We start from the raw sequence: 16,670 nt of genomic DNA, 5'->3' as shown, positions 1-16,670 counted from the left end.
AACTCTCGTTCAAATTCCACCCTCCTAAAATCATACTCAACCTTGAGGATGACAATTAGGACGCCAATTGGTAGTCGTCGGGGGAAAATAAGATTTGAGATCGACAACATTGAATATTGGATTAATATGTAGGTCATAAGGTAACTCAATGCGATAACTTAGTTTGCCATCGGTCTGCGAATGAGAAGTAGAGCTTAAATGTAGTCTTCCACTTATCCCTCGACCTTATTCGAATCTGGTGGTGTTCACTCTTCAAGTTCTCTTTTTAAAAACTCAAGGCTCCTCCAAGTTGATCAAGTAGATCACTTATTCGAGGAATTGGAAAGTGGTATTTCACAGTGATTCGATTGATGGCTCTACTATCCACACACATCCTCCAACTACTATCTTTTTTAGGGGTAAGAAGGGTTAGCACCGCACATATGCTAGGGCTTGATTGAATGTGCCCCTTTTCAACAATTCTTCAATATGTTGGTGGAGGATCTCATACTCTTTAAGACTCATCCTATAGTGAGGAAGATGAGGGATTGCAGCACCCGGAACCAAGTCAGGGTGTTTTTGTATTTTTTGTCTCTTCAGCAACTACAAAGACCTAATATATCAGTCTCTCTCTTTAATAAACATTTTGCAATGTATTTGAGGATTAAAATCTCCTTTTGGAGCAATTGGCACCGTTTGGAGAACACAAGACACCCTATTACCTTCATCCGTATCAATATAATTGTCTTCTTCTTCATTATCTTCGCTGCATCCAGCCAATGAATCCTCTTCTTTATCCACATATGCTGCTGTTTTTTGTTGGGGACACTCATTAGACAAGTACCCCACTTGGCCGCACCTTAAATATTTTCCCAATGTAAGCCAGTTTCCTTCTCACCAACCTATTTTTGCTTTTCTTTATTCTTTTCCTTGGATGAAATTGGTGGAGTAGGATGGTCCAAGGTATTGTTTACTCTTTTACTTACAGAAGCATCCCAATGAACTTTTCTTGAAGTTTTCTTGGAGCGTAAATCATTCAACTCCTCTACTGTTTCAGCATAACAAATTGCATCATCCAAAAAAAATAGTGTTGTAATTTTACCTTCTCTTTGATGTCCACCCGTAAGTCGCTAATGAATCCACCAAATTTGTTCTTGCTCCCAATCGGTGGAATCCTTCCACATAATTTGCCACTGCCCTTGTCTACAGTTTTGGTATTGTTTGTAAAGGGTCTGCTCATAATTGGGAGGAAGGGACCTCTGTTTCATTAACCACTTCATTTTTCCCCACGTCGAATTGGTCTCTTTGCCTTGCCATTGCTGATTGATCTCCAATTGATCCCACCAAGTGGAAGCTCCCCCTTTTAACTTGAAGGTTACCAAACGTACCTTTTTGTGATCCAACGTGTTCATATAATTGAAAAAATTCTCAGTGTTCTTGATCCAATGGAGGAATGTATCGATGTCACGCTTCCCATTGAAAGTCGGCAAGTCAATCTTCACTTTGTAATCATATGAGTCACCTCGACCTCCATACCTCTCTTCTCATTGCCTCCTTGGAGCATATAACTCTTCTTCTTGATCATACTCACTCGAAGCATCCCAATCTTGGAATTCTTGTTGTCATTCTTGCACATTCAAACGTCTTCTGGGATCTTCTTGGAGCTACCCATGCAATCTTGGAGTTCTTTCTTGATGAATTTCTTGCTGAAATTGGAAATTTCTTGGTTGTCCAGCACCACGCTTACCTCTTCTTCCCCGTTCTTGCACGAATGGTTGAGCGTTCTCCCGATTTTGAGGTGTTGCAGCCAGTCTCTCAACTCTAGAGCGAGGGTTTCCATACTTTCTTGAATGCTAGTCACTGTTCCATGAATTCCCCCCAAAAGTTCTCAACGGACAGCAAGTGTTGTGTTGTTGTTCTTGGAGAGAGGGTGGGGGTTTCTTCCACCTCTTGATCTTGGCACAGGTTGTCTCCTCCTCTCGAGTGGGCAGTCCTTCCCACCATTAGCCCGGATTCTTGAAGTGCTCTGATACCAAGTTGATGTTATACCAAAGGACTGAATTTGAATGAATGTATTCTCTTCCTCAAAATGAGGGGGAGATGCTTTATTTATAGATGAAATGATTAAAAGCTTGTAGAATAACAAACTAACTAACTACCTATTTTAACTAACTCACTCTTAGCTCACTTACAAACTCTCGCTACACCAATTAAGCTCACTGACGTTCTCGATTATCTTGTTCAAATGTACAAGTGGTGTTGATAAGAGTGAAATCTTTTTTTATTATACTTTGAGTTACAGCTCAATGTACTAAATATTTTGATACCGCAGACAAATATTTTTTTACCTACACACATGCCAATTACCTCTCTTGACATAAGGTTAACCTTGAGGCTAGAAGGCTGCTTGAAATGTCAATTAATTTTTTCTTGACTCCAGCTCATGAATAGAGTCGTAATTCCACGCGACCATAATATCCTAAGTAGAAGTTTTCATCAATATTTTGACAAGAATATCATCTATATTACCTACAAACATGTTAGGAATGATTAGCTAACAAAGTCAACAACTGACCTTGAGATCTATTATCCCATTTTCTTTATTTTATTTTATATTTTCCTCGATATGAAGTTTTATTTCCTTTGAAAAGTAACTCAAGAAGTATTCAGCATATTCAATTTATTTGTTGAACCACATTCACTGTAACCTTGTCTAAAATCTACTGCTGACCTATTCAGATAGGGCAACTTCCCACCCCACCTAATATAAGAATAGGGGTTAATTGGGTAATTAAGTAATATTCTAGATTAATTCTCTTTTTATCCCAACTTGTAGTAAAACTCTATAAATAGGAACTTCCCCCTCTGGTATGAAACACATTATTCATTCTAATAAAAGATCAACAATCTTGATCCTTGGAGAGAATTCTCCTTTTATTTCCTTTAGGCTACATCACCACCAAAAAGAAGCATCACTGTTGGACGAAAGATTGGCTACCTGGGCAGTTACAGAATTTTATTCCTTATATATTTCTTGAAATAGTTTACCTAAGTTTTAATGGGATGAGATACGTTGGTTCCCTTTTCCCCCTCTATACACTACTAAGATGTATGGCTTCTAATATGGGAGAGGGACCCAATACATAAAAGGAAAATGAAACTAAGGATAACATTAAATCATTGATGATTCACATATTAAACCAATACTCTCGGATTAATTATATCTTCCATTGCTCGTTAGTTGATCATTCTTCTAAATTGTACTTTTGGACGTCCTTTACTGTGAAGACAATATTTGGATGTGTGAGAGACATGGATAAGTTTTTCCAACATGGGTTTGGTATCGTTCCTTATTTTTTGATGCTTCATCTTTTGCACTTCCAATTTCAAGTTTGGTTCAGTAGATGTCTTAGTTATTTTGCATCCAAGTAAACCCTTTTTCTCCAAGTAATTCTATAATATATTTTCTTGGACTCACAAAGATACTTTTTTTGGAACTCACGAACTTCATTCCCAGGAAGTACTTTACTGGTCTTGGGTTGTTGATTCGAAAAACACTTGCAAGCTTCTTCTTTAAAGTGGTCAATGTTGCTTTGTCATCACACACTTCATGAAACTTGGAAAGGTTGATTTTCTAGAAAAGACACTTTCCATACTCAAATATTTTTTTTGTCTGAAGATCAAAAAATCTATATCCTTTTTGGCCAGTAGCATGGCCCAAAAAAATATATTTAATATCCAGATAACCTAATTTTGACTGAAAAGGACTTGGAATATGCACATAACTTCATGTATATCTTAGCAAATGTGTTACAATGCATCGGTTTAAATCTTTGCATGTGAATCTGAGAAAATCTATATTGTTTAGTCGAGTCCCAGGATATGATGTCTGTTTGTTTTTTTTGGAATTTGTCACTTCCCTCTGCTACCTTGTCTTCTTTGCATAATGTTTTTTTTTTTTTTTTTTACCTTCTCGCATTTTTTACTGGTTATATTTTTCTAAAGTATGTAAATTCGGTAGAGAATTCCTGCTTTTGAAGGATTTCAGAATAAGACTTTGCAACTAACGCTTCCAGGACTTGAACTGCGAGAACCAGTAGGTGTATCTTGATTTTCTGTTTAGTTTTCATCGAATGTGTGGAGTTTATTTTTATGTGGACACTTACTTTTATTTGATTCTGTTTCTGTTGGAAGCCCTTGCTAATTCAGTTCCGACTTTTTTACAACGGCCTTGCAGTTAAAGGAACATTTCTAGTGAATAAACAGGTATAGTTTTCTGGTACAAGAGGAGCATGAATTATATGCTTTTTTTTTTAATATCCATTTTGCTCCTGAGTTTTGTAGTAACGATTACTCCTTAATTATAAGCTACGCTTGTAGGTAATTAACCGCATATGTATGTATTGCCTTCTTTATTTAGGTTCTAAAATTTTCTCCATCGAGTATGATTATCCATTTCTGTACCCAGAAGAAGTGATCATGATGCTTTATATTCCAATATCATATTCACGGTTACTCTTCTACTATTACAGAGCATTTTAAAAAGTCATGATCCATGAAAATGTGATGACTGGGATTTGTAAATATATTGACACATATAATTGGTGTTTCCATTTAGAAAACCTACTTCGGCTCTATCATTATTCATTGCTAATAATTTATTTGGGCTGAGAAAAGATGGCCATTCTTTGTGTGGAGGATAATCATTTTGTTTTATCTTTATTTTTTGATAAATTGTGGTGGCTATATCTAATATCTATATTTATTTTCAGAAGTGAGTGTTGAGTTACATCTGGAGTATAATAAGACATACAACAGTGGGGTTATGTGTTGATCATGCGGCTTATGCCAATCAGTTTGTGAATACATGTTTACCAATGAGTTGGATTTCCTGATGTCTTCATGTTTTTTTCAAACCATTGTATAATTGAATGCAACATCAGTATCTTTTGTTTGGAACTTTTGTGTGCAAGTCTCACAAATAAAGAGATAAATAGAGAGGCCTTCAAGTTACCAATATCATAACGTGAAATCTGATTATCGTATGATTTTATAAGATTTATGCAATTAGAGAATTCCCCTCCTATTTGTATTGCTGTAATTTTCTGATAGAATCAATGTTTCTGCTATGTTTAATTCTACTGTTTCTTGTTACTCATTGTTAGTTAACATAAAATTTTCAGCTTCCTTCTAGAACAATTCAAATTCGCAATTCTATGATCAAAGTTGAAAACGATCCGGATCTTGAAAATGCTGAAACAGAGAATTCACTGGAGTTAGTAGGGACCAGGTATCCATCATTTTATTTTATTTTCCCCTATTTTGCGTTTGGCATGCTAATTGTTAAATGTCATTTTCCTTTCAATTTGCCTTATTTACATGCCCAGTGCAAATTGGAATGGTTCATGATTTTTCTTTACTCTTGTTTCAGATGAAAGTATCTTGATTTTGAGGGTATGGAATCTTTGATATAGTTACCAATTGTGTATCAATTTCTAGAGAGTTGCAATTTTTTTATTTTTAAAATTTTTAAATTAAGTTCCATAAGATTTCTAAATTCTGCTACCTGCAGCTCTAGGGACGTGATCTTCTTATGAGAGAAGATGATAGTTTTGTTATTATTTTGTATTATAACTGTTGCTGCATCGACATTTTTTACCATTGGAAATAGGAAATTTATGTTTGAGGATAATTTAGAAAAAGCAATTGATTCTGCTTACAAAGAATTATTATTATAATTAATTATTTAATTTTAACAAAATGGTTCTGTGGGCTTTTTTGTTGGACATAACAACCAATGATGGTTGCTAATCTCTTTAAAGGTCTTATTGCAAGTTCCCCTGCAATGGCCTTTTACTTGTATTTACCTTCAAAGAGTTTCTGAATAATGTGGCAGTTTCCTTTCTCTAATCATCTGTCAGCAATCCCCCGAAGAGGACATTTCTTTCAAGAAATTTAATAGCACTCTTGAACTATGGAGGTGTCCCGAGAGAGTATTTCATGAATATCCTTGTGGATTCTTTGAAAGATGTTCAGGGTGTTTACTCTAGTAAGCGTGCGGCTTTAAGAGGTATTAGTCGTAACTGACCTGGTTTCTTTTCATCTCTTTCAAACTAACGCGACTTATTTATTGTTACTCTCTCTCGGTTGATCTCTTGCAGTATCCATTAACAATGGTGATATGGATGACTTTCTAGTTGCAAGGATGATTTTATCTGGAATTCCTCTTGATGAATCATACTTGCAATATCGGCTGTCTATGCTACTGAGGGAGGAGAAAAAGAGCTTGAAAAGTGGAAGGCTTCACGTGCCTGATTGTTATTATTTAATGGGGACAGCCGATCCCACCTGTACACTTGAAAGCAGTGAAGTCTGTGTTATCCTGTACGTATTACATTACATGCATGATATTTCAATTAGTTTTAGTTGATTCCATTGAAGCATTGAGGTAAGCGTTGTAATATGTGTTAACCCTCTAGTCAGCTTCATAGCTAGGGGAGGAGAAATGGAATGACGATAAATATACATGTTAAAAATAAAAGAGTAGGGAAGAGAATAATAATACAGTTACGTGGAAACCCTGGTACAGGGAGAAAAACCATGATAGAGACTAATTTTTATTATTAATTCTGATACATAAAGTACAAGAGAATAAGCCAAATAAATAGACTAGTGGGAAGCCCTAGGGTACATATAATTACTAAAATACCCCTAGGGTTACAAGCTGTTTTTCAACACTCCCCTCAAGTTGGAGCGTAAATATCAATAAGGCCCAACTTGCTGATACAGTAATCAAAGCTTTGTCTCAGTAACCTTTTTGTGAGCACATCTGCACTTTGCTGATTTGAGGGAACATAAGGAATGCATATACTTCCGTTGTCAAGTCTCTCCTTGATGAAGTGTTGGTCGATCTCAATGTGATTTGTTCTGTCATGCTGAACAGGATTATTTGCAATACTTATTGTTGCCTTATTATCACAAAACAGTTTCATTGGAAGGTCATTGTCTTGATGAAGATCTGACAACACTTTCATCAACCAGATTTCTTCACATAGCCCTAAACTCATAGCCCGATACTCAGCTTCCGCACTACTTCTGGCCACAACTCCCTGTTTCTTGCTCCTCCAGGTCACCAGATTACCCCAAACAAATGTGCAATACCTAGATGTTGATTTTCTATCAACAATAGACCCTGCCCAATCAGAATTAGTGTAGGCTTCAATGCAACGTTTATCAGACTTCTTGAACATTAACCCCTTACCTGGTGTACTTTTCAGATATCATAGGATGCGCTCAACAGCTGTCATGTGTTCCTCACAAGGGACCTGCATAAACTGACTGACAACACTCACTACATATGAAATATCGGGTCTCGTATGAGATAAGTATATCAATTTCCCAACTAACTGCTGATACCTTTCTTTATTGACCAGGACACTGTTACTAGTATTGCTAAGCTTTGAATTATATTCAACCGGGGTGTCAGCAGGTTTGCACCCAGTCATTCCTGTTTCCGTTAGGAGATCAATTGTGTATTTCTGTTGGGACACTGAGATTCCATCCCTTGACCGGGCTACTTCCATTTCGAGAAAGTATCTTAACTTCCCAAGATCTTTAATTTCAAATTCTTTGGCCATCTTTGCTTTGAGTTTCATAATTTCATCATCATCATCATTGGAGAGCACAATATCGTCAATGTACATAATGAGAACTGCTACCTTCCCTGAGTTGACTTCTTTGTAAAAAGTGTGTGACCTGAGTACCCTTGGGTATACCCTTGTCCTTTGACAAAGATGACAAATCTGTCAAACCAGGCTCTCGGAGACTGTTTCAACCCATATAGCGACTCTCAGCTGGCAGACTCGCTGCTTGAACTGATCTTCAAATCCGGGATGAGGATTCATGTAGACTTCCTCTTCAAGTTCTCCATTGAGAAAGGCATTCTTTACATCCAGTTGATGTAAAGGCTCTGTTAATTGCAACTAATAGCAATATTCGGATAGTATTGAGTTTAGCTACGGGAGAGAATGTCTCGGAGTAATCTACCTCAAAGGTTTAAGTAAACCTTTTGGCAACTAACCTGGCCTTGTACCGATCAACAGTCCCATCTGACTTGTACTTTATAGTGAAAACCCATTTGCATCCAACTGTCTTGTGCCCTTTGGGTAGGATCACCTGGTCCCATGTTCCATTTTTCTCCAGAGCCCTCATCTATTCCATAACAGCAGCCTTCCAAACTTCAGTTCCCATTGCTTCCTGTATGTTACTCGGTATCACCCCTGTATTTAAACTAGTGGTAAAGGCCCTAAATTCAGATGACAGGTTACTGTATGTCATGTAACTATGCATAGGGTACCTTGTACATGACCGAATACCTTTTTCAGGGCTATTGGAAGATCAAGAGAAGCATCATACTCCTTCAGACTGTCAGAGTTTCCACTGTGATCACTAGTCTCCTCTGCCTGGGTTTCATCTTCAGAAATCACCACCTTTTCACCATTATCTCTAGTATCACTCACATTTTCTAGAGTTGTGTCTGAATCGTCATTCACTGTTGTCTTCCCATCTGCTATAGTGGTGTTGTTAGCTCCTTTTCCTCATTTTTCCTCTCTGCACTCGTTAGTCTTAGTACAAGTATCAATCTCATTAATTTCAAGAATACACGTACCTAATGTCGGGTTTGACTCATGGACCGGAGCTTGAGATGCAACAGGTGACGCTGCTTCCTTCCTGAGATTCTTCCTATAGTATGTTATCCATGGGACTTAATTGGTAGGGAGGATAGGACCGACATGTTCAGGAATAGGAGATGACTCAAAGGGAACTGTATTATGTGGACCAGTTAGTCTCTTCACTAGAGGTCTCCCCCTGAAGATGGCCAATAGGGAAGAAGGGCTGATCCTCAAGGAAGGTGATATCCATGGAAACAAAATATGTGCGAGAGGATGGGTGGTAACATTTATACCCACGCTGGTGGAGTGGATACCCAACAAAGACGCATTTTTTAGCATGGGGGGTAATCGTGTGGTTTGGATCATGGGAGTGAACAAAGGCAACACAGCCAAAAACTCGAAGTGATACATCAGAGACTAAACGAGTAGTAGGGTAGGACTCTTTCAAACAGTCTAATGGGTTTTGAAAATTGAGGACTCGGGAAGGTATTCAGTTGATTAGGTGAGTAGCAGGAAGGATGGCATCACCCCATAGGTAAGTCGGAGTGATGTGGATAGCATTAAGGACCTGGCAACTTCCACCAAATAACGATTTTTCCTCTCGGCTACCCCATTTTGCTGGGGAGTATAGGCACACGAACTCTGGTGGATAATCCCTTTGGATGCAAGGAACTCCTGGAAGGAAGCGTTAAAGAATTCCCACCCATTGTCACTTCTTAAAATACCAATCCTAGCATTAAACTGTGTTTCTACAGTGGCATAAAATTGCTGGAATACAGATAACACCTCGGACTTATCAGTGAGAAGAAAGACCCAAATAAGCCGAGTGTGGTCATCTATAAAAGTGACAAACCAGCGTTTCCCTGTGGAGGTTGTGGTTGGTGAGGGACCCAAAACATCATTGTGGACTAAGGTGAAGAGTTTGGGTGGTTTATAGGGTTGGGAGTGGAAGGAGACACGACTCTGTTTGGCACGAACACACTTCACACTTAAAGAAGACATATTAATATAGCGAAATAAATGCGGAAATAAGTATTTCATGTATTGAAAGTTTGGATGTCCTAAGCGGTAATGCCATAAACAGAAAATCATTCTCAGAGCAGAAAAATTTAAGGAGACGAGGCTAGTCCTATATTCATTCCTAGAGGAAGCATCATCAGTCAGGAAGTAGAGTCCCCTATCGTGCCGGACAGTGCCAATCGTCATCCCCGAGCTTAGATCCTGAAATAAAACAAAGTCGGTGAAAATACTGCTTGACAATTCAGATCTCTTGTAATCTTATTGATGGATAACAAATTATACGAAATTTTAGGAACATGCAAAACATCCTGCAAAACCAAACCCTCAAACGGAGATAAATGCCCTTTTCTTGCAACAGGTGCGAACGACCCATCTGCAATCCTAATTCGTTTGTTACCAGCACTTGGATAATATGAGAGAAACTGATCAGAGGTACCAGTAAGATGATTTGTCGCCCCTGAGTCAACAATCCAAGGTTTTTTACCGTGAACACTAATAAGACCAAAAGACTATATATTGCCTGACTGGGCGATGGTACTGATTCCAATCATACTCAGGCAGGTCGTATTGTCTGCTGAGGGAAACGCAGGCAAAATATTTGTAGTGGGTAAAATAGGGAAAGAATTTACCGGGTTTTCATAGTACAACTGAAGATTGGATGGCTCTGGTTGAGCACTTGGTGAGTTCGTGCCAAGAATCGTACCAAAATTCGCGAGTTGTTGCTGAAGAACAAATCTTTTCTGAATCTCTCCGGGAAAAACCTTACTTGCGGCTGCTGGAGAACTTACCGGAAAAAGAATGGGACCTGCGCCACTGTAGTCGGACTGGGCAGGCTGATCCACCGGTGGCTACTGGTCAAACCCAAAGCCACGACTAGTCTGCTGTGCTCGAGCACCCGACGGATCCACTAAGTAGCCGAGCACCCAAGAGTTCGCCATGAAATGGGTCTGTTGCATGGCTGGCTGGGCTTCGAACGGACGTTGATTTTCGTTTGCACCCGACGGATTAGTCCGCTGTACTCGATCGGAAAGAATGGTAAGGGCTTCGATCGGACTCTGATGGTCATCGAAACTCGGGATTTCGACAGATCTGAAGTGGGTCTGGACGCCGCCGTCGATAGGGTTCTTTTCGCGCGCAATCGGAGCGCTGTCGATGGTTCTGGGTTGGGTGCGATCCTCTATGGTTGGGCACGACCTAATCTGTCCGTCGACAGATTGGGTTGCCGGTCTGGCCCTCATTTGTTGAAGAAGATGCGGTAAGGCAGCCTCTAGGTATTGTTGGACAGCTTCCTTAATTGTGACAGCTATCTCGGAATTGGTTGTTGACGGGGACTCATCAATGGCGGCTAGGGTTTCATCGCCTTGCTCTGATACCATATTAAAAATAAAAGAGTAGGGAAGAGAATAACAACACAGTTACGTGGAAACTCTAGTATAGGGAAAAAAACCACGATAGAGATTGATTTTTATCATTAATTCTGATACACAAAGTACAAGAGAATAAGCCAAATAAATAGACTAGTGGGAAGCCCTAGGGTACATATAATTACTAAAATACTCTTAGGGTTACAAGCTGTTTTTCGACAATACAAGTATAGGAGAATATATTTTCATGGTTCTCAAAATAGTAAATGTAGACCTCAAAAGATTTTTAAAAATCTCATTCAAGTTCATATTGCTATTCAATCGATTGACAAACAAACATCCAAGAAATAGGATAGGATTATAAGACTCAATTTACTTGTGTTACATGAAATCCCTGCTTTTACTTTTTTGTTTTTTGTTTTTTTGTTGTTTTTTGTTTTTGTTTTTGTTTTTGTTTTGTTTTTTTTTTTTAATTTTATTCTTTATTCTGTTGTTTTGTTCCCCTTTTCACACATGTATTTGGTATCAATGTGCTCTGTTTTCTTCCTTCAACTAGTGATAATGGACAAATCAATGGGAAGGTTCTTGTTTATCGCAATCCTGGACTACATTTTGGTGATATCCATGTTTTAACAGCTAAATATGTGGAGGCCTTGGTTCCTGTCGTGGGAAATGCAAAATATGCTATATTCTTTTCCTCTAAGGGTCCCCGTTCAGTAGCTGATGAAATAGCGGGTGGTGATTTTGATGGTGATATGTACTGGGTTTCGAGAAATTCGCAGGTAACACATTCCACCCTCAAACTTCGGGCCTCAAAGTTTAACCTGAATTTGGTTTCTTCAACTTTCAAATATGAACCTATTAGTTCAATGGTTTCATGGATATTTTATTTTTTGGGGATGTTTTGTCATAATTTTCTGCTCAGGGTTTGGTTAAAAACTGTTTTGCCTTCATTTATTGTGGAGTGGATGCATGCATTCACATTTTGGTTTGATGTTCACGCATGCCTTTTAAGCTTAGAGTTATGCTTAATTAGTTCTATGGTTTTTTTTGTCAGTGTTGTCTATTTCTGGATCGTCTGCATTTATTATGATGATGTTTTTTGATTTCACGTCTTCAAACTATATTTTCTGGAAAATAAATTAATTCAGAGTCCCTGCGTACACATTCTGAGTTTCTTTTTTGTTTTTTGAGGTTTTTTCAGTTGTTAGAGTATTTTAGACCAGGTGAACCATGGAGGCCAAGTCCTTCAATGGAAGGAGTTACAAATAAAAAGCCAAAAGAATTTTCTCCTGAGGAATTGGAGAACGAGCTATTTAAACTATTCTTGTCTACTAGGTTTCATCCAAGGTCTGTGGTGAAGTATATCTGTCCATGTGTTTTTATTTTTGGTTTGTTGAAATTTCCTGGTTATGTTTTTTAAGCAGTAGGTGTGTTGTTTCATTCTTTTGATGTTTGACTGAGACGAAGTTTTCCAATAATTATCCTCTGGTACGTTCAGTTATGCGAAGAGTGTTGCAGCTGATAACTGGCTGGCATTGATGGATCAGTTTCTAATGCTGGGTGAAGATCGTAAAGAAGAAAGAAATCGTGTAAGGGCAAAGATTCTCCAGTTGATCAATATATATTATGATGCTTTAGATGCACCTAAAAAATGCGGGAGAAAGGTCAGTTCTACGTCTACCTATTGAAGGTTTTCTGTTTCTTCTTTATGATATTGTAAATTGTGATACAATTTATGTTCTCCATAGATTTCCTAGGAAACAATACATGATTTGGAATTTGTTATTAAACAGACAATAACTAGGAGGTCCGTCGTGGTCAGCACTTATTTCTCGAATTACCTTACATGGAACTTGTTCAAATCTGCCTTGGTAATTGCAACTGATCTGTTTTTTTTAAAAAAAATTATTTAAAATAATAAGGAATATACTGTTTTTTATTTTTATAAGGGAAATAAGGTGATAAAAATTCGATAATGAGATTGAAATTAAAAAAAAAAAAAAGAAAAAAAGAAACAGAAATAGAAATGTAATACTTTTTCAAAGGAAATTATAGAAGGTTACTAAGCACATCCAAGACGCTTGGTTCTCTTCCAAGACTGTGTTCGGATCCCGTAACGCTAGATAACTATCCCAATGTCAATGAATAGATTACAATATCAATAGTCTTTGAAGCACCCTTCTAATCTCCAAAAAGGGGGCATCTCTTTAAGCATGGAACGAAAACTTCCCACTCCAATAGAGAGAGCTTTCTTATCATCTCTAATAAATGAGAGAAAACAATAGTAGGTTCATCGGGAAAGAGTTTTTTTCCACCTGAAGTGTACCTCCCGTCCATTGTTCTCGCAACATCCCTAGGTTCAAGGCTTGTCCTCCCCTTGTTTTAAATTTCGTCCACAATGGAATTGTTTTGTATTGATATATATTTCTAGCATAAGCCACGTTGCTCTTAAAGCCATGGCTGTTATCCTCCACATTTTTGACAGTTGATATGTTAGAACAAGGATCGAATGATAATTTTGAATCAAGGGCCTTCATGTGGACTTGTTCCTGAATAATTCCTTTGTTAACTGAATAATTCCTTCTATCGAGTGACATTTTTCTTCCCACTTGATAGATTGAAGTTCCAAAACACCAAAAGGCGGGAACTTTACCTCATTTCATGGAAAGGGGAAAAAATTCATATGTTTCAACTTCAATTCTTGGATAAATTTTCGATACCGTTAACATGTATCAAGAAGAAGTGCCAAACATTGGTTAGTGTTTTCGTATCATGATTACAATGTTTTTATTCACTTAATAACATGGGAAAAAAAAATCTCTTTCAAGGCTCCTAATGCATCTGTACTGCATTATTCAGAGGTTCAAAAACTTCCTTGCTTTGAAGAGGAAGTGCCTGACTATATCTTCATGAAATGGAAGTTTCTTTATGAGTTGTATAGACGCGACATGAAAGATGCCATGCATCTTGACCCTGATGCCAAAAACGTAGCTGCTGAAGCCACCATTAAAAAGTACAAGGAGGTAACTTCAAAATCCAGTGATCATCACGTGTTAAATTTCTGTATGGCTTAGACTTTATGTCATTTTGTATTACTTTTTATTAGTAATATTTTCTTTTGGGAAGTGATGAGGACGTATGGGTGTGTCAATCCAGTTGAGATATCCGAGTGCACCTGTTGATCTCCTAGTCTTCTAGTTTCCTTGCTTAATTCGAGCATTAATCTCTTTTTATTTCATCAATGAAAACTGTTGTTTTTGTTTCAGGAAAAAAAAACACGTTAAATTTCTACTGGTTAATTGTGGTAGCTTCATTAATTATTATTATTTTTTTCTCTTTATGGAATCTACTGCATCTTAAGTAAATGACAAACAAATTTAAGCTTTAAAAAAAAAGGGTTCGGAGTTTTTGGATTATTGTCATTCTTGGCTTTCAAGATCAAATACCGAATAAAGAGCATCTCTTGCTATCATAATTGTTCTTTATTTTTGGGCATATAGATATTGTATGGTGCCGAAGAGCTCGAGGGGAGCCCGAGGTCGATTGAGGATGTATACCAGGAGGCTCTTGCAATTTATCAGGTTACATATGAGTATGCCATGAACTATAACTGTGTGAGCTATTGCGGCTTTGCATGGAGAGTTGCAGGTTCGGCTCTCTTCAAGCTTTGTGCTAGAGAACATTCTGAGAGGAGCTTTCTTTGTCTCCCTTCAGTTATGCGTGAGATTTTTAGTTAAATTCCGTAATATTGTAAGCACATATGTACATATTCTCAAGATGTAAATAATGTAATGTAAAATCTTAGGGGTTCATAGAAACATGTTTTAACCTAAATATTTAACATGTCCTAGCCTTTTCCTTTAGCAATATGTATCTAAACTCCAATTTCTCTCTTTCTTACCCCTTCCACGTGCGCACGAACATGGCCTGTGTTGGAATGCCTTCGAACGACCAAATGTGTAAGCCCAAATTATTTTTGTATTTACCATCTTTACGTTTATGACCGTATGGTTTAGAGAAATATACTATATTAACTTTTTAATCATAGAGGTGTATCAACTCTGATATCTGTAGTATTTGCTCTAGTAAAACTATGCTTCCTCTACCTTGTAGACGTAGTTAACATATTGTTAGTGAATCACGTAAATCTGTGTATCGATTTTTTTTTTATTTTACGTTTTCTATTTATCTTTTATAGTCGATCATAACAATTTGCATGCACGTACATTTTGGTTGAGTACTAGATGGAATTCTGTTATGATCAACTAGTCAAAGACGTAGATTGAAATCAGCACGGGTGAGTTTGGTTCTATCTTTGGCTCCAGAAATGCTTTTTTCTTCAATCAGTGGTGCGAATCCTAAAGCCGAAGAGGAAAAATATAAAAGAAATGTATGAAACTATAAGCTTTTTTATAAATGGGAATTTTTGTTATATTGATTAGTGACAGCCAAAGCAAGAAGTGACTCAACTTCGAGCGGCGGTCCACAGTTGTGTGCTTTGTTGTAAAGTTAATGTTGGGAAAACTATTCTCTAAAAAAATACATTCTTTTTGTATTTGTTGAATAGATTAGTTGAAATGATCAAAAGTATCTAGAGTGATGACTTTATTAGCGAAAAGGGCCGAAGGTTTAAAGATTCCTTCTGGAATTCCAAATTTGCTTATCTCTATTATTTAATTAAAGTTAATTAAGGAGTCTTTTAGATCTCCATGGACATTAAAATTTGGGATTTGAATGTTTAGATTTTAAATGTCTTGAATAATTAATATTTGTGTTTAGATGGGTAAGATAATTAATATCTAGAAATTAAATATTTGGGTTCAATTCAATAATTTATATATAGAAATTAAAAGCAAATAATTACTTAATTAAATGTAAGAGATCAATACAAATTTAACATTACTTAATTTATTGTTATATTAATTATTTAATTAATAAAATAAAAAATAATTAAATTAACGGGGTCTTTTCAAATTTAATAAAAATGCCCAAATAATTTATCGTGGATAGCAAAATTTAAAAAGAACCTAAAACTAGTGGAAGAAAGCCTACCTCAAAGAGTGAAATATCGAAACTATCCCTACCCACACAAAAAATTGCGACCCGATAATGATTAAATCGGACTATCCAATTCGCCCGATACCTGCGTCCGTCTTCCACATCTTCATGCAACGGCAAAAGATCTCTGTCTATCGTTCTCTATCTCGCTGCTTCTACCTCCATTCCTTATTTTTTCTCTCGTCGCTTTCTGTACCTCAACGACAAAAGATCTATGTCGGTTTCTACCAATACCCACGTTGCTTCATTTTCATTTTCTTCGTTGCTGCTTTCAATTTTTCAAGGTTACAATCTATCATCATATCCTTTAAGGTAATAATCATTCTCTTTTCTTTTCATTTCATTAATTCTTCTATTTAATCATACTTGTTAAACATTATTGAACCTAATTTTGTTTAACTAGATGGTAAGTAAAAAAAATAATCAAAGTTGATGAAAGCAAAGATAAAAGAAAGAAAATAATTAAAGCTAAATCATCAATAATCAGAGTAAAAGCAAACAAAGCTAAAGAGAAGAAGACAGTAAACTATCAATAGAACTTTAACATCAATACATACTTGTTGTGCATTATGCA

At 37.0% G+C, this 16,670-nt stretch overlaps 1 protein-coding gene across 1 annotated transcript in view; it reads left to right on the top strand.

The window, feature by feature from the left end:
* LOC120071550 (probable RNA-dependent RNA polymerase 5) overlaps nt 1-15,124 on the top strand; it is a 35,270-nt gene extending 20,146 nt beyond the window's left edge. The window contains 11 exon segments of the mRNA XM_039023879.1: nt 4,001-4,075; nt 4,174-4,245; nt 5,163-5,269; nt 5,901-6,049; nt 6,141-6,363; nt 11,592-11,817; nt 12,240-12,385; nt 12,537-12,702; nt 13,655-13,793; nt 13,898-14,061; nt 14,539-15,124. Coding sequence (XP_038879807.1) covers nt 4,001-4,075; nt 4,174-4,245; nt 5,163-5,269; nt 5,901-6,049; nt 6,141-6,363; nt 11,592-11,817; nt 12,240-12,385; nt 12,537-12,702; nt 13,655-13,793; nt 13,898-14,061; nt 14,539-14,775 — 1,704 coding nt within the window. The 3' untranslated portion in view covers nt 14,776-15,124.
* The last annotated feature ends 1,546 nt before the right edge of the window (nt 15,125-16,670 follow it).

This window comes from Benincasa hispida, chromosome 2 (genome assembly GCF_009727055.1).
Source record: "Benincasa hispida cultivar B227 chromosome 2, ASM972705v1, whole genome shotgun sequence".
Taxonomy (NCBI): Eukaryota; Viridiplantae; Streptophyta; class Magnoliopsida; order Cucurbitales; family Cucurbitaceae; genus Benincasa; species Benincasa hispida.
Note: the sequence above shows the minus strand (reverse complement) of the source record. Positions and strands in the feature narration are given on the sequence as shown.